General features: G+C 46.5%; 1 protein-coding gene across 1 annotated transcript; it reads right to left on the minus strand.

Moving 5' to 3' along the window:
- Positions 1 to 15,636: 15,636 nt before the first annotated feature.
- LOC124469777 lies at positions 15,637 to 24,652 on the minus strand. The gene is made up of 5 exons (XM_047023270.1): positions 24,167 to 24,652; positions 22,483 to 24,012; positions 16,954 to 19,827; positions 16,321 to 16,448; positions 15,637 to 16,201 (listed from the first exon to the last, which is right to left on the minus strand). The coding sequence occupies exons 1-5, from the start codon at positions 24,650 to 24,652 to the stop codon at positions 15,637 to 15,639; spliced, it is 5,583 nt and encodes a 1,860-aa protein (XP_046879226.1).
- Between the last annotated feature and the right edge of the window lie 791 nt (positions 24,653 to 25,443).

Below are 25,443 nucleotides of genomic sequence, written 5' to 3' on the forward strand. Positions count from 1 at the left end.
GATTTGTGACAGAACGATCCGGCCAGACAATGGACCCAGCAGCCCTGGACTCCATGTGCGCCATGCCGTCGCCCAACAAGGCAATCTGTTGGGCCAACACAGCACGGCTTTGCAAGAGATTATGGCATTGGTACAAAACCTCTCTATCAGCATGTCCAGTATCCGGGACCAGCTTAGTGCTCCAGCGGATCCGCAACCACCTGCACCTTCCCCCACACCTGCCGAAGCAGGACCTGCTTCCATTTCTGTTCTGGAGCCCAAGGTTCCGACACTTGAGAGGTATGAGGGGGATTTGGGAAAGTGTCGCTCGTTTCTCATGCAGTGTGGATTGGTGTTTGACCTGCAGCCCCGTACCTACGTCTCAGACAAGGCCAAGATAGCCTGTCTAATTGGGCTGCTCCGGGGAAAGGCCCTGGAGTGGGCGTCAGCTGTTTGGGAGCGACAGGACCCCTGCGTCGCCTCATACCAGGAGTTCACGGATGAGATGAGGAAACTATTCGACCACCCCGTACGAGGAGAGGACGCTGCTGAGCGTAGGTTTGCTATTCGTCAGGGAACCCGCAGCGTCGCAGAATACGTGATCAAATTCAGAACACTGTTATGTGGAGAGTGGATGGAACGAGGAGTCCCTACAGGCAGTATTCTACCAGGGGTTGACCGACCAACTCAAGGACGAGTTGATTTCTTATCCTGAACCTCAGGGTCTGGATGACCTGGTAGCTTTGTCCATCCGGGTGGATAACAGGTGCCGGGAGAGAAGGAGGGAGAGACGATGGGGGTCTCCTAACCAGCCGCCACACCCGAGACCGACCAAGCCCGTAGAAGGAACAGAGCACCCTGATCGTTCAACACCCCAAGAAACCAGAAGAGAGGTGAGGCTGCCTGACCCTGAACCAATCCAGGTGGGAAGACATGGGTTATCCTCTGAGGAGCGCCAGCGTAAACGGGAGACCAACAGCTGCCTATACTGTGGACGCACAGGCCATTACATCTCCTCCTGTCCTCAGCGCCCGGAAAACTCCCAGGCTCGCTAGGCATGGGAGGTCTTCTAGCGAGCCGCCTTCCTCAGTCTCCCTTACCCCGAGCCAGAACCCTTTTTCCTGCCACCCTCATCAGGGACGACCAGTCAGTAGAGGTCAATGCCCTCGTTGACTCTGGAGCGGATGACAGCTTTATGGACGCTGGTCTGGTGGAACAGCTAGGGCTCTCCAAGGAGCAACTCCCGGAGGCCATAGAAGCAACTACCCTAGATGGCAGACTGCTGGCCCGTTTGACCTTGAGGACGGAACCAGTTACGATGCTGTTATCAGGCAACCACTCTGAAGTCGTCTTCTTCTACATCCTGTCCTCCCCACGCTTTCCCCTGATTCTTGGTTACCCCTGGCTGAGGAAGCACAACCCCTCCTTTGATTGGGTAACAGGCAAGGTAACCAGTTGGAGTGTTGACTGTCATGCTAACTGCCTAAATTCTGCCTGTTCCCTGTATGTTCCCAGCCCGAGTAAGCCCTCTGCCCCCCTGGATTTGTCCCTGGTGCCAGAAGTCTATCACAGTTTGGGTGAGGTGTTCAGTAAACAACAGGCACTGTTGCTTCCCCCTCACCGACCTTACGACTGTGCGATCAACCTGATTCCTGGGGCCGCCTTCCCCAAGGGACGCCTTTATAGCATCTCTCGGCCGGAACGTGAGGCCATGGAAGCTTACATCAAGGATTCCCTGGCGGCAGGCTTCATTCGTCCCTCGTCATCCCCCCTGGGTGCAGGATTATTATATGTTGGTAAAAAGGATGGGTCCTTGCGGCCTTGTAAGATTCCCTGGCGGCAGGCCTCATTTGTCCCTCGCCATCCCCCCTGGGTGCAGGATTCTTTTTTGTTGGTAAAAAGGATGGGTCCTTGCGGCCTTGTATCGATTACCGGGGGCTAAACGACATAACCATCAAGAACAAATACCCTCTGCCGTTGATGAATTCTGCCTTTGACTCCCTGCAGGGTGCCACTGTGTTCACCAAGCTCGATCTATGCAATGCCTACCATCTCGTCCGTATAAGAGAGGGGGACGAATGGCTAACTGGATTCAACACACCCATGGGCCACTTCGAGTACCTGGTCATGCCGTTTGGTCTCACCAACGCCCCTGCAGTATTCCAGATTATGGTAAACTATGTTCTGGGAGACATGATTGGTCGCTTTGTGTTTGTCTACCTGGATGATATTCTCGTGTTCTCTGAGAACATTTTTGTCCACACCCAGCATGTCCGGCAGGTCCTCCAGCGTTTGCTGGAGAACCGCCTTTTTGTGAAAGCAGAGAAGTGCGACTTCCACGCACACACCACCTCTTTTCTCGGATACATTATCACGAGGGGACAGGTGAAGATGGATCCGGAGAAGGTGAGGACGTTTCTGGACTGGCCTCGGCCTGGTACTAGACTGCAGCTCCAGAGGTGGTGGTGGAGGTGGATGCCTCGAATGTGGGAGTTGGCGCCGTCCTGTCCCAGCGAAGCCCCGCTGATGGTAAGCTCCACCCGTGTGCTTTTTTTTCACGTCGTCTTTCCCCAGCCGAAAGGAACTATGACGTAGGGAACCGAGAACTACTCGCCGTGAAGCTCGCTATGGAGGAGTGGCGCCACTGGCTGGAGGGAGCGGAGCAATCGTTTATCGTATGGACCGACCACAAGAACCTTGCATACGTGCAGTCGGCCAGGCGACTCAACTCCCGTCAGGCCAGGTGGTCTTTGTTTTTTGGGCGCTTTAACTTTACCCTCACCTATCGACCAGGCTCTCGGAATGGCAAGGCAGACGCCCTATCCCGTGTGTTCTCTAGGACAGAGGAGACAGGAGCCAAACCCGAGGCCATCCTGCCCCAGGACATCGTAGTGGGGGCAGTTGTCTGGAAGATCAGGGAGGAGGTCAAATCGGCCCTTCTAGCTCAGCCTGGTCCAGGTAACGGTCCACCAGGCCGCTTGTATGTGCCCGACTCTGTCCGTTCTGCTGTGCTCCAGTGGGCACACACTGCCAGGATTGCTTGTCACCCGGGCGTTGCCCGTAGCATGGCTCTATTGCGCAGACGCTTCTGGTGGCCTGGCATGGGAAGAGATACCTGGGTTTTTGTTTCTGCCTGTCCTGTCTGTGCTCAGAACAAGGGAACCAGCCGACCCAGTGCAGGACTTTTACACCCCCTACCGATTCCCCGGCGGCCCTGGTCCCACCTGGCTCTGGACTTTGTTACCGGTCTGCCACCGTCCGAAGGTAACACAGCTGTTCTAACCGTGGTTGATAGATTCAGCAAGTTTGCACACTTTCTGCCCCTCCCGAAGCTTCCTTCGGCTACGGAGACTGCTGCGATCCTTGTCAAGGAGGTTTTTCGGATCCACGGTCTTCCTGGAGACATTGTATCAGACCGAGGTCCCCAGTTCACATCGGCGGTATGGAAGGCCTTCTGTACAGCCATTGGAGCTACATTCAGCCTCTCGTCTGGATTCCACCCCCAAGTCTAATGGCCAAGCTGAAAGGGCCAACCAGAAGATGGAGATGACGCTTCGCTGCCTTGTTTCCTCAAACCCCACCTCCTGGTCCTCCCATTTGCCTTGGGTGGAATACGCCCACAATACGCTTCCTACCTCCGCCACCGGTATGTCCCCTTTCCAATGCCTTTATGGTTATCAACCCCCCTTGTTCCCCTCAGAGGAGAAGGATCTCGCTGTTCCCTCTGTCCGAGCCCACATCCGCCGCTGCCACCTGACCTGGCATCGTGCCAGGGCTTCCCTGTTGAAGGCCTCCGGTCAGTATCAAGTCCAGGCCAACCGTCGCCGTACTCCTGCACCCTCCTATGCTGTGGGGGACAAGGTCTGGCTGGCTACCCGGGACCTTCCACTGCGAACGGAGTCTAGGAAGCTGAATCCCAGATACATCGGCCCGTTCGTGGTGGAGAGGATCATCAATCCCGCAGTCGTCCGGCTAAAGTTGCCCAAGGCCCTCAAGGTACATCCTGCCTTTCATGTTTCCTGCCTCAAGCCTGTCCTCCTCAGTCCCCTGCTTCCTCCTCCTCCTCGGATGATCGGCGGTGGTCCTGTTTACACGGTGCGCCGCATCATGGACTCCCGTCGGCAGGGCCGGGGATTCCAGTTCCTTGTGGACTGGGACGGCTATGGGCCTGAAGAGAGGTGCTGGGTCCCTCGGCGTCAGGTCCTGGACGCTGGCCTGCTGCGGGACTTCTATCGTCTCCATCCGCCCGGAGGTGTCCGGCGGAGGTGGGGTACTGTCACGGCCCCGCCCCCCTGAGCTTGTTTCCATTACACACCTGCTCCTGATCATCATTATCACACACTACTTAACCTGTGGCCTGACATCCAGTCCCTGCCGGATCGTTAGACGTACCTGTACGTTGCGCTTTAGTGCCTGTATTCAAAAGATACCACATCCTGTTCGCTTTGCAAGTATTCCCTTACTTTTCTGACCGGACTCCTGCTCCTCTGTTTCAGCCTCTGCACCCTGGAACCCGTTCACTCCCGCCTAGCCACCCTCACCACCGACCTGCACGTTTGAACCCACCATCTCCTGAACCCACCTGTCACCAATAAACACTTTTTGTTTCACCACCTACCAGTCCCGGTCTGCATTTGGGTCCCATCACTGGGATTTGTGACATATTGGGTAAATACCACTGCTACTAAGTAGGTAAAGACGGCCAAGCTTCAGTAGAATTACGAAGAAAATACTATTACCCTGCTACCTAGGTTTATGTCGGTAACAGTCCAGGCCTAATGAGAATATAAAATAGTACTTTCCAATAAAATACCTTTTCAGATACATTTATCGATGATGGCCTCATTTACTTGGCTGGTATACCTACCTCCGCGGGAAGAGTTTTCCTCTACTATCACGGTAAATCTTCTTGGATACTGATACTGGATAATGTTCTTCCGCATGTTTGGACTATTTACTCAGTAAGTAATGAAACTGAACCTGAAACTGGACAGTAAAAGGAATCCGTGTTTGTTTCCATGGTGTTACCAGGCTCTTACCATTATCCTTTGTAAGCGAATACCACTTTGTCAACATTACCCTTAGTATGAACTTGTACTTTACGTTCCAAGGCGATACCAGGTAAAACATGGCTATGTACTCAGTAAGTCATCTGAAACTAGACTGTAAAAGGAAGCTGTGTTTGTTTCCATGGTGTTACCAGGCTCTTGCCATTATCCTTTGTAAGCGAATACCACTTTGTCAACATTACCCTTAGTATGAACTTGTACTTTACGTTCCAAGGCGATACCAGGTAAAACATGGCTATGTACTCAGTAAGTCATCTGAAACTAGACTGTAAAAGGAAGCCGTGTTTGTTTCCGTGGTGTTACCAGGCTCTTACGATATACTTTTCAACTGTTCATTCCCTTCTCCATGCAATAAACACAAACTTGGATTATTTTACTAAGAAAAACACGACATTTCACTCTGTAAATTGTAAAATTATTTTAAATTAAAGCACTGTTTCCATGGCATGACATGAACAAATACAAAGATTAAATCACAATTTCCCCAATGATGGCAGTCAAAGCTATGTGCTCTTGTCGACATTTAGTTTTCGGCAGAGGGTCATGCTCCTGGTGCGCCGAACACGATAGCGGTGGATAACATCCTCTGGACTGTGAGGTACAAGACAGATCATAAAATGAAAATATACATGTTAGCAACGTGGACGAGTAACCAGGCAATGTCGACTGCTACTGCAACATAATAAATATTGTTGTAATGCCACTTATATATAGCTGACTCTAGAGCTAGCTGTCGAGCAATGTGCTAACATTAGCTATAGCCTAGCTTTATTATCAAAATACATTTGATTAGCACAAGATCAAAATACAATCATTTAATATGCATTGCTATACTTTTGCTTGACAAATAAATGATGTAATTAGGCTGTGTATTATTTTTAGATTTACCTAGTAATGCAAGACTGCTGCTGGAGTTAGCTCATGCACCGTTAAACGAAACCAACCAACAACTGTCGAAACCAGTCACTGATGAAAGAAACTTTTCATAATAAAACCCGGAACTTCCATATCTAGTTGGCAGGTGATTAGATGAACCATCGGTCATCGTCCATTAGCTGCCAGTAGAATGATGATTGGTCCAGAACATAGTTTGAGACCAAAGCTAACCATTTTAACCTTTGCTAGTCATTTTAATCTCATGATGTGTGATATCTGCGTCTAATGTTTTATTTGCGAAGAAAACGAAGCTCCTGAGTGCTAATATTACTTAATCTAATTTAATATCTGTTTTAGTAGTATAACATTTACACAAACTTCAGAGGACGGCTCAAGGTGGTAATAGCTTATTAAGAAGGCTCCAGGGACAGGCTGCTGGCAAGGAAAAAACGATGCCCAGTGTGCAAGCACTTCTAAAGAACCCACATGACCACAGCATGCTTGGCCACCACACAGGATACACTCTTTATGTTACAGGAGCTGTAGAAAGACAAACCATAGGAGCCAAACTATAACTGATGTGTTCTATGGCACAAAGTTATTGAGTTTTTAGTTTTTAAATTGAGTTTTGTATAGATTTAACCTTTGTATTTGTTCATGTCATGCCATGGAAACAGTGCTTTAATTAAAAATAATGTTACAATTTACAGAGTGAAGTGTCATGTTTTGCTTAATAACATAATCCAAGTTTGTGTTTATTGCATGGAGAAGGGAATGAACAGTTAAAAAGTATATGGTAAGAGCCTGGTAACACCATGTAAACAAACACGGCTTCCTTTTATAGTCCAGTTTCAGATTACTCGCGTAAATAGTCCAAACATGCGCAAGAACATACCCAGTATCCAATAAGATTTACCGTGATAGTAGAGGGAAACTCTTTCCACGGAGGTAGGTATACCAGCCAAGCAAATGAAGGCCATCATCGATAAATGTATCTGAAAAGGTATTTTATTGGAAAGCACTATCTTATATTCTCATTAGACCTGGACTGTTACCGACATAAACCTTAGGTAACTGCAGGGTAATAGAGTATTTTCTTCGTAATTCTGCTGAAGCTTGGCCGTCTTTACCTACTTAGTAGCAGTGGTATTTACCCAATAACACATTATAGTTTACCATATATATCTCCCCTAGTTACCAACTTACTACCAGCGGTATTTAAATAGTAATATTTATACGTTTACAGGTAAACACTAAGTTTTGTCTTCTGTCTTTACCTAATAAGGACCAGTGAAAATTACCCAGTAATAACCAGCAAGTTAGTAATTAGTTAATGGGTAAATACTTCAAATTATCTCTGTATTTACCACCTTGGTACCAATCGGTAATACCCAATAATATACACAAAACATACCCAGTAATGACCAGCACGTTAGTATTTAGTTAATGGGTAAATACTTCAAATTATCTCTGTATTTACCACCTTGGTACCAATCTGTAATACCCAATAAAACACAAAACATACCCTTTATTTTCTATGTAAATACCTAGTACTTAAGGGACTGTAAAAGGAAGGGTTACCCATGTGTGTACCCACCAAAACTTTATGCACCTTCAATAATAATAAACCTTGGTTTACGGCAAAGCTCAGACAGCTTCGTAAGGTCAAAGAGGAGGCCTACAGGAGCGGGGACAGGATCTTATACAACCAGGCCAGGAACACTCTGACAAAGGAGATCAGAGTTGCAAAGAGGAGCTACTCTGAAAAGCTTAAAAACAGGTTCTCATCCAATGATCCTGCGTCAGTGTGGAGAGGCCTGCAGAACATCACCAACTACAGGAAACCATCCCCCCACACTGCAGAGAACCCTCAACTAGCAGACGATCTGAATGAGTTTTACTGCAGGTTTGATCACCCCACATCCACACCCCGCTCCAACTCAGACTTCACCCAACAAACTGCACCCCCTGCTATCACCTCCCCCCTCCCTCCTAACTCCCCCCCGGCACTGACAGTCTGTGAAGAAGATGTGTGTCAGCTCTTTCAGAAACAAGATCAGGAAGGCTCCAGGCCCAGATGGTGTGTCACCCTCCTGTCTGAAAGTCTGTGCTGACCAGCTGGCCCCCATCTTCACACGGATCTTTAACAGATCTCTGGAGCTGTGTGAAGTCCCCTCCTGCTTTAAGCGCTCCACCATCATCCCGGTTCCCAAGAAACCCTCCATCACTGGACTAAATGACCACAGGCCCGTCGCCCTGACGTCTGTGGTCATGTGTCCGCTCAAAACTGTGGAGATGATAGTGGACTTCAGGAGGAGCCCCCCCTCACCATACTAAACAGCACTGTGTCTGCTGTGGAAGCCAAACATAAATACAGTCCTCAAAAAGGCCCAGCAGAGGATGTACTTCCTGCGCCAGCTCAGGAAGTACAACCTGCCTCAGGAGCTGCTGATACAGTTTTATACTGCAGTCATTGAGTCTGTTCTGTGCACATCCATCACTGTCTGGTTTGGTTCGGCCACTAAACTAGACAGGAACAGATTACAACGGACAGTTAGGTCTGCAGAAAGGATTATTGGTGCCGACCTGCCCACCATCCAGGACCTTTATAACATCAGAGCCAGAGAAAATCATTGCAGACCCCTCACACCCTGGACATAATCTGTTCCAGCTCCTCCCCTCTGGCAGGCGCTACCGATCTCTGCACACCAATACCACCAGACACAGGAACAGTTTTTTCCCCCTTGCCGTCACTCTAACGAACAGTTGACAAATTATTGGTGGCCAAGCCGCGAAGCGGCGAAGCCACTTAAGTGTTTCTACCTTTTCTTATTATTATAGTACAATGGTACTTAGGAATGGTTCGCTGAACCCAACGCTAGTTTCCTCAAGGTTCACAATGACTCTTGCTTAGACTGTTGCTCTTGTTGGTTAGTGGTAGCTGATTTAAACTGTTGTATTCTTTTTTTTTTAGTTAATCCTATTTTTATTGCTTTCCTACAGGTACACCTGCACTTAGAGATTAATGTTGTGTAATTGTAACTTGTTTAACTACATGCTCTTATGGTTTCTTCCCTTTAGTACTATTTTTTGGTTGTTCACAATATGTACTTCTTGTTTTTGACTACCCGCAATGCTGTGGGGCTATCTTGTTGTTATTATCAGTGACCTATGCACTTTGTGAAGCTCTCTCTTGGAAGTCGCTTTGGATAAAAGCGTCTGCTAAATGAATAAATGTAAATGTAAGTTGCTCTGGATAAGAGCGTCTGCTAAAATGACAATGCACAAAGTATGCATGTAACATTTACAATAAAAACTAAAATGGCCAAAATATATACATACGTGATAAAAAGTGACACTGCAAAACAAACACTGCAAAACAAACACTTCAGAGAAAAAAACACTGCAAAACAAACACTGCAAAACAAAAGTGCCAAACAAACAATGTGCAAAAAATGAATTAAAATCTTCTTTCAGTCCCCGCTACGAGTCCTGTCTGTTGGCCCTGACAAGGAAGCACAAAATAAGTTAGTGTTCGATTAACATAATCGCACGTGTGACAAGGGGCTATACAAGTCTTAAAAAAATCACATCTAAAATAATATACATCATCAATTAAAATATTATGTGATTCTAGATTTGTGTCATAGCCATGTGAAAGATTGGATATGGAAGCTGCAAACATGATTCATTCACCTGGCTTGTTTTGAATGGGCTGCCGGGGTGTGTTTGAGTGTTTCCTCTATGCGAAGCTCCACAGCTTTCTCTCCTAGTCCCGTCTTCCACTTCATCACAGCGTCTGGAATTAGAACTGATGAACTTGAACTTATTGTCAGCACCAATGTGAACGTTGAATGCGTGTAAGCCATAGTTTATGGCAGAGGTCGCCAACCTGTCGATCGCGATCGACGTGTCGATCTCGGAGACTTTCCCTGTCGATCTCCAAAATAATTTCAGAAATACTGATCTCCGACTAATTCATGAACGCGGAGGATTCTTAAACTGAACGCGCGTTCTCTTGTACCTGGATTTGCATATTGGCCTGTGCGTGTTGCAAAGCAATTCACCGACAGAATAAATGGGCGTTTTTTCCCGAAGACGACCTTTGAGAGACCTGCTATCCCAGGATACCTGTGGGCGTGGTTGCCGTTGGTTTGTTTATTTACCCGGCCGTGTTGTCCACATAGTGTTAGCAAGCATGGCAGAGGCACCACGAAAGAGGGCGAAAAACTACAGTTTCCATCATGAATGGGAGGAGGAACGAGGAGCACGAGGAACTTTCAACGGATGCGTGGCTACTGGACCTGGGGTTTCTGACGGACCTAACCGGAAAACTGAACTCGCTCAACCACGAACTCCAGGGAAAAGACCGGCACCTCCTCCACATGATCAGCGCAGTGAATGCGTTCAAGGCCAAACTCTGTGTCTGGACCACGAATCTGAGGAAAGGGACGCTGACACACTTTACAAACCTGGAAAAAATGTCACAGTCCATCAAAGACTCTTCTGACTTTCACCCTGAGCAGTACTGTGTGCACCTGGACAAACTGGCAGCGGAGTTCAGTCGACGTTTTGGTGAGTTAGAAATCATGAAGGATATTGCTGCATTTCTTTCAAACCCATTCCTGCCTATTAATACAGAGGAGGTTGCAGACCAATTCGAGAAAGCATTTGCTTTGCCAAGTGGAGTGGACATGGAGATGCTTGATTTGCAAAATGACATTGAGCTGAAAGCCAGGTCAAGGGACAGTGACTTTTGGGGACTTGTCAGCCGAGAAGTTTCCTCTCCTCAGTGCATGTGCACTAAAAGTGAGTGCCTACTTTGGATCGACCTACCTCTGTGAAATGGCATTTTCACAGATGAAAATCACCAAATCCAAGTACAGGAGCCGGCTTACTGACAGACACCTCACAGACTGCCTCAGACTGGCTGTCTCTGCTTATGAGCCAAACTACAAGGCACTCACAGACAGTGTTCAGTCACAGCCATCACACTGACTTGTCACATGAGAAATTTGTCAGTGTTGTGTTGTAACTTCAGTTTATAAATAAAACCGTTCATATCCAGCCTGCTCATTGCAAAAGTGTTTTTTCTTGTTCATATTGTTCACAAAGTGTTTGATTTCATTCAATTACAATAAGGCCAAATATAAAGTTAAGTTGTAAGTTCAGTCTGGAGTCTGTTCTGTCTCTCAACACCTCAATAGGTAGATCTTCGGGTCACCAAGGCAAAGGTTGGTGATCTTTGGCCTAAAAAGGTTGGTGACCACTGGTTTATGGGATCTCCAAACACTTACCACTCTCTTTCGCAACTCCAGCACCTTAAGGCGCTCCTCAAGGTCTTGGAGTTCAGCCTCTGTTTGGGCCACCTGTAGGTCCATCACTGGCACCTCTTCAGTGTGTCTGCCCTGTGGTCGCCTGAACAGGAGAGCCTCTCGCTGGTTTTCTTCCAATGTCTCCATCTTCCGGAGCATAACCTGTAATGTGTCTGTAATTAAAGACAAGTAAAACAAGTTAACAAGAGTTTGCATGATTGGCATACACTGTGGTTCTTCTAGATTAGCTGTAACATTGATGTACATAACAAATGTTACCTTGATTGGTCTTTGCCCAAGATGGTACAGCTGAATGGGGTATACAAAGCATTAGTAAGATAAAATTTGTTGTTTTGACAAATATGTTTCCCCCCACGATCAGAACAACTTAAGTATGCCTTACAATTAGGTATGCCTTACAATGGTTTGAGTTTTTTTTGGAGTGTCTTATATTTGCACTTGCCTGGCTGCCAGCTGTTTTCCGGGGCCCCCTATGGATTCTCCTCCACCAGACCAGAGTTGACACCTGGAGGTATGGCATCTGGTGATGCAAACGTTTTAAGTCATACTTTTGCTTCAAAGCATAGCCTTTAGGGTTGCCATGGCTCATACAATTATTGTCAATGTTATAAACGGTCATTCATTACTTTACCATAATTTCCAAGGGACACAGTACTTGTGATGGTGGTCGGATCACCTGTACAGAAATGAAAGTGGAATGTAGTTTACGTACATAGTATTAGTATATTGATGTTGGAGTAGCATCGCACACATGTGATGAACGATGGGGGGCCCCACAGCAGGGCCCCACAGCGTAGCGTCGCACATGTGTGATTCTGAACATTCCAACCTACTACTACCTCCAACTATTTTCCGATGGGCAGAATTTATATGATAAACATTACAGTATGGCTTCAAAATGTACAATTAGTAGGTTAACAAGTAACACTAGCAAGTAGTAGCATTGGTACGAGTATTATCTTAGGTTAATAGGTAACGGAAGCTAATTGAAGCTACATAGCTTCCGTTTTGGAAAAATAACTCACGTACTCTGGTGAAAGTGTCTGAAATATTTAGAACTCACGCATTTAAAGGTTAAAACGAATAAACTTATCCAAAAACAAATGTCATGTACAAATTGGAAGAATTAGTGACATGATACTTTTACAGACGCCATTGCTGAGCATGCCATGACCGACTGTGAACGTGATCAGTCACGCGCTAGCGTCTTTGAAAATTCAGGGCTAGCTAGCTAAATAAACTATTTTGGGACAAGGTTTTCTAACAGTTCTGAACATTTATTTTCACTGATTCTTTTGAGGGTGATTTGTGAGATGCTAAACTTTGATAACATGTATGCATTTTCAGTATTTCAAAATAACTTTCTGGAGGGTTTAACCTAGCTAGCGAAATCCTAGCTTAAACAATGTGAATCTGATATAACGCTATAAACAACTCAATTTCAAACCTATATGCCCCATCCAATTTCTGAAAATATGTTTATATATTTCAAACTATGTCTGTCAAGAAACTCACCTTTGAAGTATCTTATTTCCAGGTAAAATCCATTGTGTGAAAGACGGTAGGACCCCGGCAAAAACTGTTTAGGAAGCCCAGTTTCAGCTATGCGTTGAAATTGGCATGCGCAAAGTTGTTGCTCAGGGGCAGACTGAGGGGCAGGTTTGCTAAGGAAGAATTGTAATATTCTGTGATGACTTGTCTTTGAAAATGAAACTCTTAAGAGTCGCTTACCTTTTGGTCACATTTAACAATTTTGTATTACAAAACTATTGGAGCATAAATTTGCATTGTGTGTCATACAGCTTTGGTGTGCTATACAAATAATGTTTGCTTAATCATGTTACTCATCACACATTGATTGCTTTTGTACATGTTTATAGTAAAGAATGAAAGACTAAATTATATTCCACATTCTGTCTTTTTTATTTACGCTATGTGTCTGCATATGAGAACATTGATGACCAATGACATGCTGGGGCTGAGCAGCACATGAATTACATGCAGTGTCTACATTTATATATATAAACCACTATATTGCACTCAAGATCCGTTGTCCTGCGACAAAAATAACGTAACCAACCGACCAAGGGACGACGTCGCGGCAACGTTGTACACGGGTCTAAAAATAAGGTAACCAGCCGACCAAGGGACGACGTCGCGGCAAGGTTGTCCATGGGACCAAAACGTAAAGAACCGACCAAGGGACGACGTCGCGGCAACGTTGTCCATGGGACCAAAAAATAACGTAACCAGCCGACCAAGGTACGACGTCGCGGCAACGTTGCCCATGGGACCAACTGGCAACATTCCCTTTATAACGTTGCTACGACGTTACCACGACGTTGCCAGAAGGTAACTGTCGTAAATAATTATTCCAGTTCCCGTGTATAGTGAAAATAAATCAGAGTGTCGAAGTGCGGAAAATCCTAAGTCCGTACAAGTCACAAATAAACTAAGTCCAAAGGTTGAAAAGTATTCCAAGTGTAGACAAGTGAAAAATATAAACTAAGTCCAAAGGTTGAAAAGTATTCCAAGTGTAGACAAGTGAAAAATAAACTAAGTCCAAACTATGAAAAGTATTCCAAGTGTTGACCCGTCAAAAATCAGGCTAAGTCCCAACGTTGCAAATTATTCTAAGTCCAAACCAGTCAAAAATCAGGCTAAGTCCCAACAGATGCACTGAAACTCAGAGTATTGATGCAAAGGTTTATTCCAACACAGGGTAAAAAAGGTATCCAAGTGAGTAAGCTCCCAAGAGCAGACTGTCCGTTTCTCTCCGGACAGTCCCTTTTATACTGTATTTTCTGCCTATTATTTGTGTCATTTTTTGCTATTGGTACAATACAGTTGGTCACAGATACATTATGCATCCTCACATTATTGGTACCTTTCTGTTGATGACCATTTCTACGCTTTGTCACCCAATTGGCCCCTATACTAGGGTTTCTGATTACAGAAGCTGGGTCACGTTGGCACCTCTGTCCTTGCATAAATCTGACCATGTCCAGGCTCGTGTTGGGTGCACACTTATCTTGGTTTGGAGGAGTTTTCCTGCAGCTTGGCCTTATGTGTACGTTCTAATTTACGGCTAGGCCTCTGCATTCCTTAGAGTGGTACTTCCCTATCTTCCTTTGCTAAAACCAACGTTTCACACCTCTATTGTTTTTACTCAGTCAGAGCTTAGCATCACATTTCCCACAATACAACTTAGAGTATAATATAAGGAATAATTGAGACATTCACTTTTCAATTAGATAGTTCCATAAATGTAACCCATCTCCATCATTTTCAGCAGGGTGACGTAATTTTCTTCATCAATTCCCCCCTTTGGGACTTGCAAAGTCCCATCGTTACTAATGATGGGATGAGATTACAACTATCAAATAAAACAGTAGTAGTTACATAAAGATGATATGGACATGTAAATGTGAGCATACTGTCAGCTCGTAAAACACAACTGATAACAAGACCATTCTCTTCCATTATGCAGTTGAGGTAATAAACAGTAATGCAGACCTATGCATTATCAATTTTCATCTTGTGCATAAATGTCATCATGTGCGAAGCTTTACCTTGGTGGCCTGGTGGTCTTCCTATCGCCCAATACTCGCATAAGCTATCAGCTTATAGCAACGCATAGCAGGGGAGTGAAGTAAAAGGGTTATGGGTGATGGAAACTCCCCGTAGCCCCAATGATGCACATGGCGCAGGACATCAGGGCAAACTATGCTCATAATGCGACATGAGTATCTGTTCCAGCCTCTACCTAAGTATATAAGACAAACTGAGTCATCGCTAGTTGTCATACTGTACTTTCCCGCTCATCCACCATCCACACTTCGGAAGCTTGGCACTGAGGTCCTGATTACTTATACAAAATTGGTCCGTCTCGTAAGTGTAAGATAAAAAATGGTAAGAAAGGAAGAGTATAAAATACATAGTGTATGAATATACGTTGATTATACATATCACCCCAGCCAGTGGTCGTGACATATGAGATATAGGTGTTCGTTGCCACATGAAGATTTACTACCATTTCCCACCCAATGTCTAGTGGTTATATGATGGGCTAGTAAGCAACGTGGTCATGCAACATTTAAAAATGTCCCCATGCAGTATGCGAGGCTAACAACCAAAACAATGACATCAACACAACATTACTGCAGGGTCAGCAAACCAAAAACAAACAATACATTGACAACAACACAACAAAAATCAGTTTGAAGACATGCAGTGAGGTTGACTGCGAGGTAATGTGGTATGATATCCATAAACCTGAGGTAGACTATAAGGTAATGTTGTATGGTGTCCATAACATTGAATTGTGACTTGTTCTTCGTGGTGATGGAGAACGAGTCCAATTACCCCTCGTCGTACTATCCACGTGGTGGCGGGTTTGGCGGGTAAATGCGTTGAGAGGTTCCCCACACCCGCTGCAATCTGTCCATCGTCTCTCTGAGCTCCTCATTCTCGCGAATCAGCACCCGATTATGGTGCTGAACTGCCAGACACTCGTCCTTCTGACGAGTGTCTTCCTGGCGGCGGACTCTCCACCGCTGCAGTGATTGCCCGCGCTTTCTAGCAGTAGCGAGACGTTGTCTAATCCTTCGGGACACACGTTGCTGGAGGCTCCTAAACTTAGCCAGTGACATGTCTCCGATCCGTTGTATGGCCTCAGTGGTCCAGGAACCGGCTATCATCATTTCGTCGTCAGCGTCGTCATCCGTCTCGTCATCAGGGCCCTCGTCCGCGTCGTCCGTGGATTCCCTCGCCGTTGGGCCCTCCGCTCCACCTGGTCTGGTCTGGTCTCCTGGAGGTGGTGGTTGGCCGCTGGATGATGGTGGTTGATCACTGGATGATGGTCCTGAGGGGGAGGCAGGTCTATGGGCTGGATCTGCCACTTCCTTTGTCTGGGGTCGCTGGGAACCTGACTTTCTTCTCCTACAGCGATAATTCTACACACTGGTATGGGGATTGGGGGACGCATGTCTACATCTCTAGGGGTCAATGGGGGTGGACTCTCTGGGGTATCTGGTACAGATGAAACCGGGGACACTAACTGACGTAAATCTAGACCTGGAGTTGGGGGTTTCTGACTTGTTGGGGATGGCATGGATGAAGTTGGCGTCTGCCGGGGGGTTGGGTTGCCTTGGTCATTCTTCTGGTTGGGGTCGTCTGCCGTGTTCATCTAGTGACATAACACAAGATTAGTATTTGCCAAACTCCCCATGGTTTAGCTCATACAGGTTAGATTTATACTTGAATTTTGGTGACTCCCCTAAATCCTTCATTTCTGTGTAAATCTCTAAATCGAGTTGGTTGTTAGTGGGAACCATATACAGTGATTCATCACTTTCCTCTCCTTTCGGATATACTTGTACGGGAAACTGTCCAGTTATTACTCCTGCCATCTTTTTTATCAGTCGCGCTACCAATGGCAATATGCAGCATGCAGCTACTACCACTATTATTACAATCATTGCCACGGCCATCGCTATCCCCCTCAGTAATTTAGGCCACGTTAAATTTGTCAACCAGCTCCATAACGCATTTGTTCCCGTCTTCCAATTGGAATGTATTACATGCTCCTGTCTTAGTTCTTTTAGGTTAAATAGAGCTTTAGTAAGATTCCCCCCCTCCCCGGTGTGCATGGGAATAACGGTACAGCATTCTTCACCAATGAGATCGCAAACTCCCTGATCTTCTGCTAGTATGGTTTCAATGATAAACCTATTTTGAGCTTGTACCCAGTTTAACTTACCATCGGCCATGATCTTTGCTAACTTAGCTTTCAAGATACCGTTGGCCCTCTCGACTGTCCCTTGTGACTGGGGATGGTAAACACAGCCAAACCTTTGTCTAATACCTAGCATTTTCAATGCCAATTTAAAGGTTTCAGCCACAAAGTGCGGTCCATTGTCTGAGCTTATGCTATCCGGGATTCCGAATCTCGGAAAGACCTCTCTACACAAAAATGTTGCTACTGATCGGGAGTCTGGACCTGCAGTTGGTACCGCCTCTACCCATCTGCTGAATCGACATATTACTACCAAGATGTATCTCAGCCTTCCTATGCGTTGCGTCATGTCAACATAATCGATCATCAAATGTCGAAATGGTCCATCAGGTGTTGGGATGTGTGATATGGGGGCAGGAAGTGTTTTCCTAACATTATAATGTGCACATACCTCACATTCGTGTAACACTCTATCAACTGTGGCTGCTAAGTATGGGGACCACCATACGGCCTGAAGACGACGTATAGTCTCCCCCCTTGCGCCATGGTCGCCGCCATGCGCATTCCTAACAGCAAAGCGTAACAACGAACTAGGTAGGACAAAATGTCCCTGACAGCTCCTCCATAGACCTTTGTGCGGTCCGTCTTGAGTGGTTTGTATCGCCCCCCGTCTCACCCACATGTCCTTTTCCTGGGGACTGACTCCGTCCTGTGCTAACACAAGGGAAGACAACGTGGTAAGAGGGGCAGGGTCCTCAGCTACCTGTACGGGTCCCATTACTGCCCCTGTCGCTGCCTGTCTGGCCGCCTCATCGGCCATATTGTTACCCTTGGCTATGAGAGTATCTGTCTTTTGGTGGGCTGGGCACTTAATAATGGCCAAGGCCGTTGGAACGTGCATAGCTTCTAAAAGGTGCGAAATGGAGCTTCCGTGACTGATAGTTGTACCATCCGCTCGACGGAAACCTCTCTGTTTCCATATGTTACCATACACGTGACACACACCATATGCATATGCAGAGTCAGTATAAACATTAAGACTCTTACCCGACGCCACCTGACATGCAGCTGTAAGAGCCTTGATCTCAGCCAATTGGGCTGAACATGGTTGGTCCACTTTTACAGTTTGGAGTATCTCAAATGTGGTGTCATCCTTAAGCTGCACCACGCTGTAACCTGCATGGTTACCTACAGCATCCCTAAAGCAAGATCCATCCACAAACAATGTGAGGTCTGCTACGATGGGCTCATTGTGCAAGTCGTCGCGTGCCCGCATAAATACATCAGTTACATGAACACAATCATGTGGTGTCCCATCTACAGGTAACACCATCTTAGTTGCTGGGTTTACTATGCTGCACCTTTGAATGGTGAGCTCTGGTGCAGACAGTATCACCTCGTAGCCAGTCCGTCTGGCCTGTGTTAACACAAACCGGGGACTTGTGAGTAAGGCATACAGTTGATGGGACGTATATAACGTGACTGGGTGTCCCATGGTTAGTGATGATGCCTTCTTGAAAGCAAAGACAGCGGCTGCCAGTCCCTGGTAGCAGGGTGGGAGTCCTGCCTCTACATTATCCAGTTTTGTACTGTAATAGGCTAACGGTTGTTTCCCAATGGGCGTGTCCTGCAACAACACAGCAGTAGCATATCCAGACCGTTCTGCAACATATAGGTGAAATGGTTTTGAGTAATCCGGATTGCCAAGGGCGGGGGCGGATTGCATGTCACTTTTAAGGGCCAAGAAAGCGCCCTCCGCCTCTTCGGTCCACTGCAGAGCAGCAGCATTACTGGTCTGCCCCGCAGCCCTAATAAGGGCCCGCAGAGGCGCTGATTTGAGGGCATAGTCACAAATCCATGGTCTACTGTATCCCGCCATTCCCAACAAGGTGAGCATTTGCCCTACCGTCTGTGGTTTCGGAGCTCTGGCTATGGCCTCTATCTGTGACAGAGCTATCTGCCTCTTATCCCCACTAAGTCGTCTCCCCAAATAATCAACTGTCGTCTGACAGAACTGCAACTTATCTCTACTGACCTTATGACCGCCTTCTGCCAGCTGGTTTAACACGGTGACAGAGTCTCTCTCACACTGCTCCTTTGAACTACTGCAAATAAGGATATCATCTACATACTGCAAGACGGTACTAGTGACGTGCAGGTTCTGCAGGTCCTGGGCCAACACTCGATTAAACACAGCTGGGCTGTCCAGGAATCCCTGGGGTAACCGAGTATAAGTCATTTGTTTGCCTTCAAAGGTGAAAGCAAACAGGTACTGTGAATCAGTGTGTAGGGGAACTGAGAAAAAGGCAGAGCACAGATCGATGACGGTGTACCATTTGGTACCTGGGGGTATGTTAGAAAGTAGTGTATGTGGATCGGGAACAATTGCCTTTGGAACGTCCACAATGGAGTTAATAGCCCGCAGATCATGTACTAACCGATAATCATTAGAATGTGGCTTCTTTATTGGAAAGATGGGTGTATTACAGGAACTTTTTGTCTCTATTAAGACTCCCGCATCCACTAAACCCCTAATCGTGGGTCTAATCCCGTCTATGGCGTGTTGTCGGAGTGGGTACTGCCTCTGGTATGGTAATCTTGCTCCCTTCTTCACTTTTATGTGTATGGGGTCTGCTGCCCGTATAAAACCCACATCCGTCTTATGTTTTGACCATAGGGATGGGGGCACCTGTCCTAACACATCTTCATGTTCCGACAATGGGCATTGATGTGATGGTGTCTTTACATTTACAACCACTATCTCAGCTGTCCCTACGTTGTAATTTCTCGCTGAAATTCTATGAAACCGGGCATCAGGAGATACAGTGCCCTCCAAAAGTATTGGAACAATGAGGCGAATTCCTTTATTTTTGCTGTAGACTGAAAACATTTGGGCTTGACATCAAATAATGAACGTGAGACCAGAGATCAACGTTTCAGCTTTTATTTCCAGGTATTTACATCAGGATCTGATGCACAACTAAGAAAATATCACATTTTGTTTGAATCCACCCATTTGTCATGTGATCAAAAGTATTGGAACAGATATACTTAAAACATATTTAAGTGAATAAGACTTAATATTTAGTTGCAAATCCTTTGCTTTCAATAACTGCAGCAAGTCTGTGACCCATTGACGTCACCAAACTTTTGCATTCTTCCTTTTTGATGCTTTCCCAGGCTTTCACTGCAGCCTCTTTCAGTTGTTGTTTGTTTTGTGGGGTTCCTCCCTTCAGTCTCCTCTTAAGCAGGTAAAATGCATGCTCTATAGGGTTTAAGTCTGGAGATTGACTTGGCCAGTCTAATACCTTCCATTTCTTGCCCCTGATGAACTCCTTTGTTGTTTTGGCAGTGTGTTTTGGGTCGTTATCTTGCTGCATGATGAAGGCTCTGCCAATCAGTTTGGTTGCATCTTTCCTTAAATTGGCAGACAAAATGTTTCTGTAGACTTCCGAGTTCATTTTGCTGCTGCCATCATGTGTTACATCCTCAATGAAGATTAATGAGCCCGTCCCAGAAGAAGCCATGCAAGCCCAAGCCATGACATTACCTCCACCGTGTTTCACAGATGAGCTTGTGTGTTTGGGATCATGAGCAGTTCCTTTCTTTCTCCAAACTTTAGCCTTTCCATCACTTTGGTAAAAGTTAATCTTTGTCTCATCAGTCCATAAAACTTTGTCCCAGAATTTTTGAGGTTCATCTCTGTACTTTTTGGCAAATTCCAGCCTGGCCTTCCTATTCTTCTTGCTAATGAGTGGTTTGCATCTTCTGGTGTAGCCCTTGTACTTTTGTTCATGAAGTCTTCTGCGAACAGTAGATAGTGATACCTTCACTCCTGCCATCTGGAGGTTGTTGCTGATCTCACTAACAGTTGTTTTAGGGTCTTTCTTTACAGCTCTTACAATGTTTCTGTCATCAACTGCTGATGTTTTCCTTGGTCTACCTGTTCGACGTCTGTTACTTAGTACACCAGTAGTTTTCTTCTTCTTCAGGACATTCCAAATGGTTGTACTGGCTATGGCCAATGTTTCTGCAATGGCTCTGATTGATTTTCCATCTTCTCTAAGACTCACAATTGCTTGTTTTTCACCCAAAGACAGCGCTCTGGTTTTCATGTTGTTTTCACCTCTGAATACAGTCTGCATAGACAAAACCTATCTTACCCAATCTGAACCTGAGTGTAGACATTCAGTGGTATTTATTGATTGAATAATGTATGTAATAGGACACACCTGGGCAACAAAACACACCTGTCAGTCACATGTTCCAATACTTTTGCTCACGTGACAAATGGGTGGGTTCGAACAAAAAGGTGATATTTTCTAATTTGTGCATCAGATCCTGATGTAAATACCTGGAAATAAAAGCTGAAACGTTGATCTCTGGTTTCACATTCATCGTTTGATGTCAAGCCCAAATGTTTTCAGTCTACAGCAAAAATAAAGGAATTGGCCTCACTGTTCCAATACTTTTGGAGGGCACTGTATGTGTAAGTACTTATTATTGGTGGGCCTCCAGTCTAACACTTGTAAAGCTGCTTTTATCATTGGTCCTAACTCACTAGATCGATGTCCTTCGGTTGTCATCAATGGGACATGCGGGGCTGAGTTCTGTACATGATACCATTCTCGTAATTCTGGTGGGAGTGTTACGGCTGCGGCTGCTCCTTCAGGGCCTACAAAAATATCCTGGCTGATGATGGAGTATTGTTTTTATTGATCAGCTCCATCCAGCAGTCGGCATAGTCTGTGTAGTTTTGATGTTCGTCATATAGAAGAGTGCAGTGGAGCGGCATCTGTTGTGGTCTTGGTTTCCCTACCAAAGCTTGGACCCACGGTTCCCATTCTTCCCATAATTGGATTAGTGAAGATTCTTGTGGGGCCAATTGTAGCCAGTACGCTAGCGGTGGTGTCCGGCTGTGATGATCTTGTGCTGTTACATTCGTTAATGGACTTAAGCCATTTTGGAGTTCCTTTCCAACCATCACTGGCATCATCTGGTTTGCTGAGGGACCTTCATGGAACTCTATTTGCAGGCCGCGTTGAGTACACACAATGTTGGCTTTTAGTATGCAGAGAATGTCTCTTCCTAATAGATTGATGGGAGTGTGTGCGGAGTACAGTAGAGGCGCTACAATAGTTTTTCCTTCAATTTGCATCGTGAGTGGCTCCGTAAGTGGTATTACTTGTGTTTTCCCAGAAAAGCCTACAGTTCGGATGGATGAACTGGAGAGGGGGAGATTGAAGCCGTTTTTTCCAATGCATGAATACGTCGCTCCGGTGTCTACCATGAAGGCATGTTCTTGTCCTTGCACTGTAACTGGTATGGTGGGTTCTTCTCGTGGTTGTAGTGAGATAACTGGTGACATTATTGTTTCCCCCTCAGGCTTCTCCGGGCACCTCTATTGCCAGTCCGCTGCTGGTCCCCAAGACTGTGATGGACAGTCTCTTTTGATATGTCCTGGTTGTTTACATCCCCAGCACACATTAGCTTGTTGATTGTCAGTGCGATTGGGGTAGGACTGCGCTTGTCCGTTCTGATTGGGGTTGGACTGTGTTTGTCCATACTGATTGGGGTTGGACTGTGCTTGTCCGTAATGCTGTGGGGGTGGGCCTTGTCCTCCTCCCCCCTGGGAGTTCCCACCTCGCTGCATAGGTCCACCTTTTCCCTTCCAGGATCGATAGATGCCATCTGGGGGTCCAATGTGCACATGGATTGGTGGCAGAGCTGTAGGGTTAACTATTGCTGCCTGTACTGGTCCTGTTGCAACAGGTGGCTTGGGTGGTGGCTGGAACATCACTGGGGCCTGGAGTGTCGGGTTCTCGGGAGCCTGGGGTGGTGTTGTTATAACCGGGGCTTGTGTCTTGGCTTTGTCTTTTTTCAGCTTACACAGTTCTCCCAGCTGCAGTTGCGCTAGCTTGTTGACAAGTTGCTTGTTTAGTTCTTCCGCCTCCCGCTTATCTTTCCTGCTATTATCAACGTGATGGACAATGTGTTCTGAGAACAGTGGCCAGTCCATTTTCATCAGACCCACCACACCGTCCAGACACTTCTGTACTTCCAGTGGCATTGCCTTCTTCACCATTAGCATAAACAGTCTCTGTGTGGTGTTGTTCGTGTTCCAGGCACTCCCTGTCTCATCTCTCCATCTGCGTTGGAAAACATGCAGAAACTTGGATGGACACTCGTCGTCTTTCAGCATTTCGCCCTCCAGCTTGGAGGGATCCATCTTCTCTGGGTAGTGTTTCCTTAGCTCTGCCCATACTTGGTTGCGATGACCTCCGAACCCTACACCGTCCACTTGGTTTCCGGACACCACTATTGGCAGTTGTGCACCCTGGAAGATTTCTTCTGTTATTTGTTTTCCGGCAGTATGCATCAGTAGAGCCTTTATATCTCCGAGAGCCAGAGTCACCCCTGCTGTGCTCTCTTCCAGTGCTGTTATCCATTTATTTGCTCCATCCGTGAGTGTGGGCAGTCTCCCTGCTAGGCCGATCATGTCCATGAATGACCATGGCACGTACATGGGATTTTGTCCAGCTCCTTTCACCACCAGGGGGCACAGTGAGGTTGGTGCGTCTAGGTCTTCTATTCCCCCTTCGGCTGGGTGGTCCATTTGGCTGGATCTTCTCCCCAGTCTTCCTCCATCTCTCACCCAGCGCCGCTGTTGCTCTTCCTGTGGGTGTCGTCTGGGCGGTGGACTGTCGACTGAAGCCTTCTCCACTTTCGCAGCTCTTCTGTCTTGTGGAGTTATGGTCCCTTCCAGACTTAAGTGCATTGCCCCTCTGTCGTTGTTCTGTTGCCATGCGCTGTGGGGATCCTTGTTGGGTCTGTCATAAGGCGTTGGCCTGGGCGTGGGTGTTTTTTCTCTGTGGACTCGTAATTTTGTCGTCAGGTTGGTGACGAAATACGTCATCCATCCTACGTAATGACTGCTCCCAGTCTTCACATGTCCGTGTGAGGTGGGCCCACTCCTCCGATGGTTGCCCTCTGCTTTTTTGTTTAGGCCGTGCCCCTGATGAGAGATATAGTGATTCTAGTTTCGGAGGTGTTTGATAAATTTCCTCGCCCTCCTCCTGTCGGATGTCTCGATGGTCACGTTGTCTCAGTGATTCAGCTCTCTTAAGTTGGCTCCATATCCACCCCTCTTGATCGGATTCTTTTATTGCCTCTTCCAGGTAATTCAGTTTATCAGCCAGGTGCGCCACTTCTGCTTTGGCTGCCGCTTTCTCTTGGTACTCCCTTCTGTCTCGACTATCCTGGGACCGTTCACTATCACATGTTGTTTTCCCGTCCTCTTTTCCCATGTCAGTTTCGACCAGCTGTCCTGACTTGACTGGTAGTTCAGGCGCTTGCCTAATGTGGATTTCAGGTGCTTTGTTCAGACTGAAAGTGAAATCTCCCTGTAGTTGCCCTGTTACTTTTCCTTCCTCAGGGCCCATGTTCAGGAGTGGATACTGTCCCATTCTGAATGGATTCATGTTGTCAGGATATGGGGGCGGCTCCGAAGGCCATGCTGGTGCGGTGGGGTCCTGACCCTGTACTCTCTCTATCTCTGTCTCCATTGCTGCAGCCACGTCATCTGTTTTTTCTTTTTCATTACTTCGTATTTTCCACATGGTTTTGGCTATCTGCTGGCGCTTTTGTCCATGCATTTTAAACCAGCTTAACACCATTCTTTCCCTCGTCCTCCTGCCTAATCTCTTGTCACCGTGGTCTTCAGATTTATGGTGTTTGATATTGACCTCCATCTCCTCACAACACGCCCAATCAAAGGATCCACCTTTCGGCCAAAGTGGGTTGCGAACATGCCATTTCTTCATTAGTTGTTGAATTAATTTTTTGTCCTCTGGGTGGCGCTTTATTATTATCTCCATTGGGACCTTCGACTGGCTGTCTCTGGCCCCCCCTCTACTGTTACCGTGAGTGATCCCCATGTAGATTTGTTGTGCTCTGTTGGCCAAGGACCCGGGAAGCTCCGGTTGGTCGTCTGTTTCCCAGATTTTATTTATCTCTATCCAATAGCTCATTGGCTGTCCTAGTTGGTGTTCTGCGGCTCAGTTGGAGTCCTGCACCAGCTCCTCAGATCTATCTTATCTTGGAGGTCTGGTAATATGATCCCTGCTCAACCTACTGGGAATAACAGTGACACCGAGTGATGGATCTGGGGCTAACTCGTCCCGTTATTACCCTCCCGACACTGTAAGGCGGATATCACCAGTATATTTGCCAATGTGGTCCGCTCTAAGAGCTGGGCCAGACTGTTACAGTTACACAAACAATGCAATGCTTGTTGCTCCAGACACGTCTGAGAAAAAACGTCTTCTGGGCTTAAATTTATAATCAAGCTTTAAATGTATTTGGTGGGCTTTTTACCCCTTTTATGTTAATCAATGTGTAAGAATGGTACGCCGTCTATATCACGGAACTCCCGAGTCTTTGATGC

Source organism: Hypomesus transpacificus, chromosome 7 (assembly GCF_021917145.1).
Source record: "Hypomesus transpacificus isolate Combined female chromosome 7, fHypTra1, whole genome shotgun sequence".
NCBI classification, from domain to species: Eukaryota; Metazoa; Chordata; class Actinopteri; order Osmeriformes; family Osmeridae; genus Hypomesus; species Hypomesus transpacificus.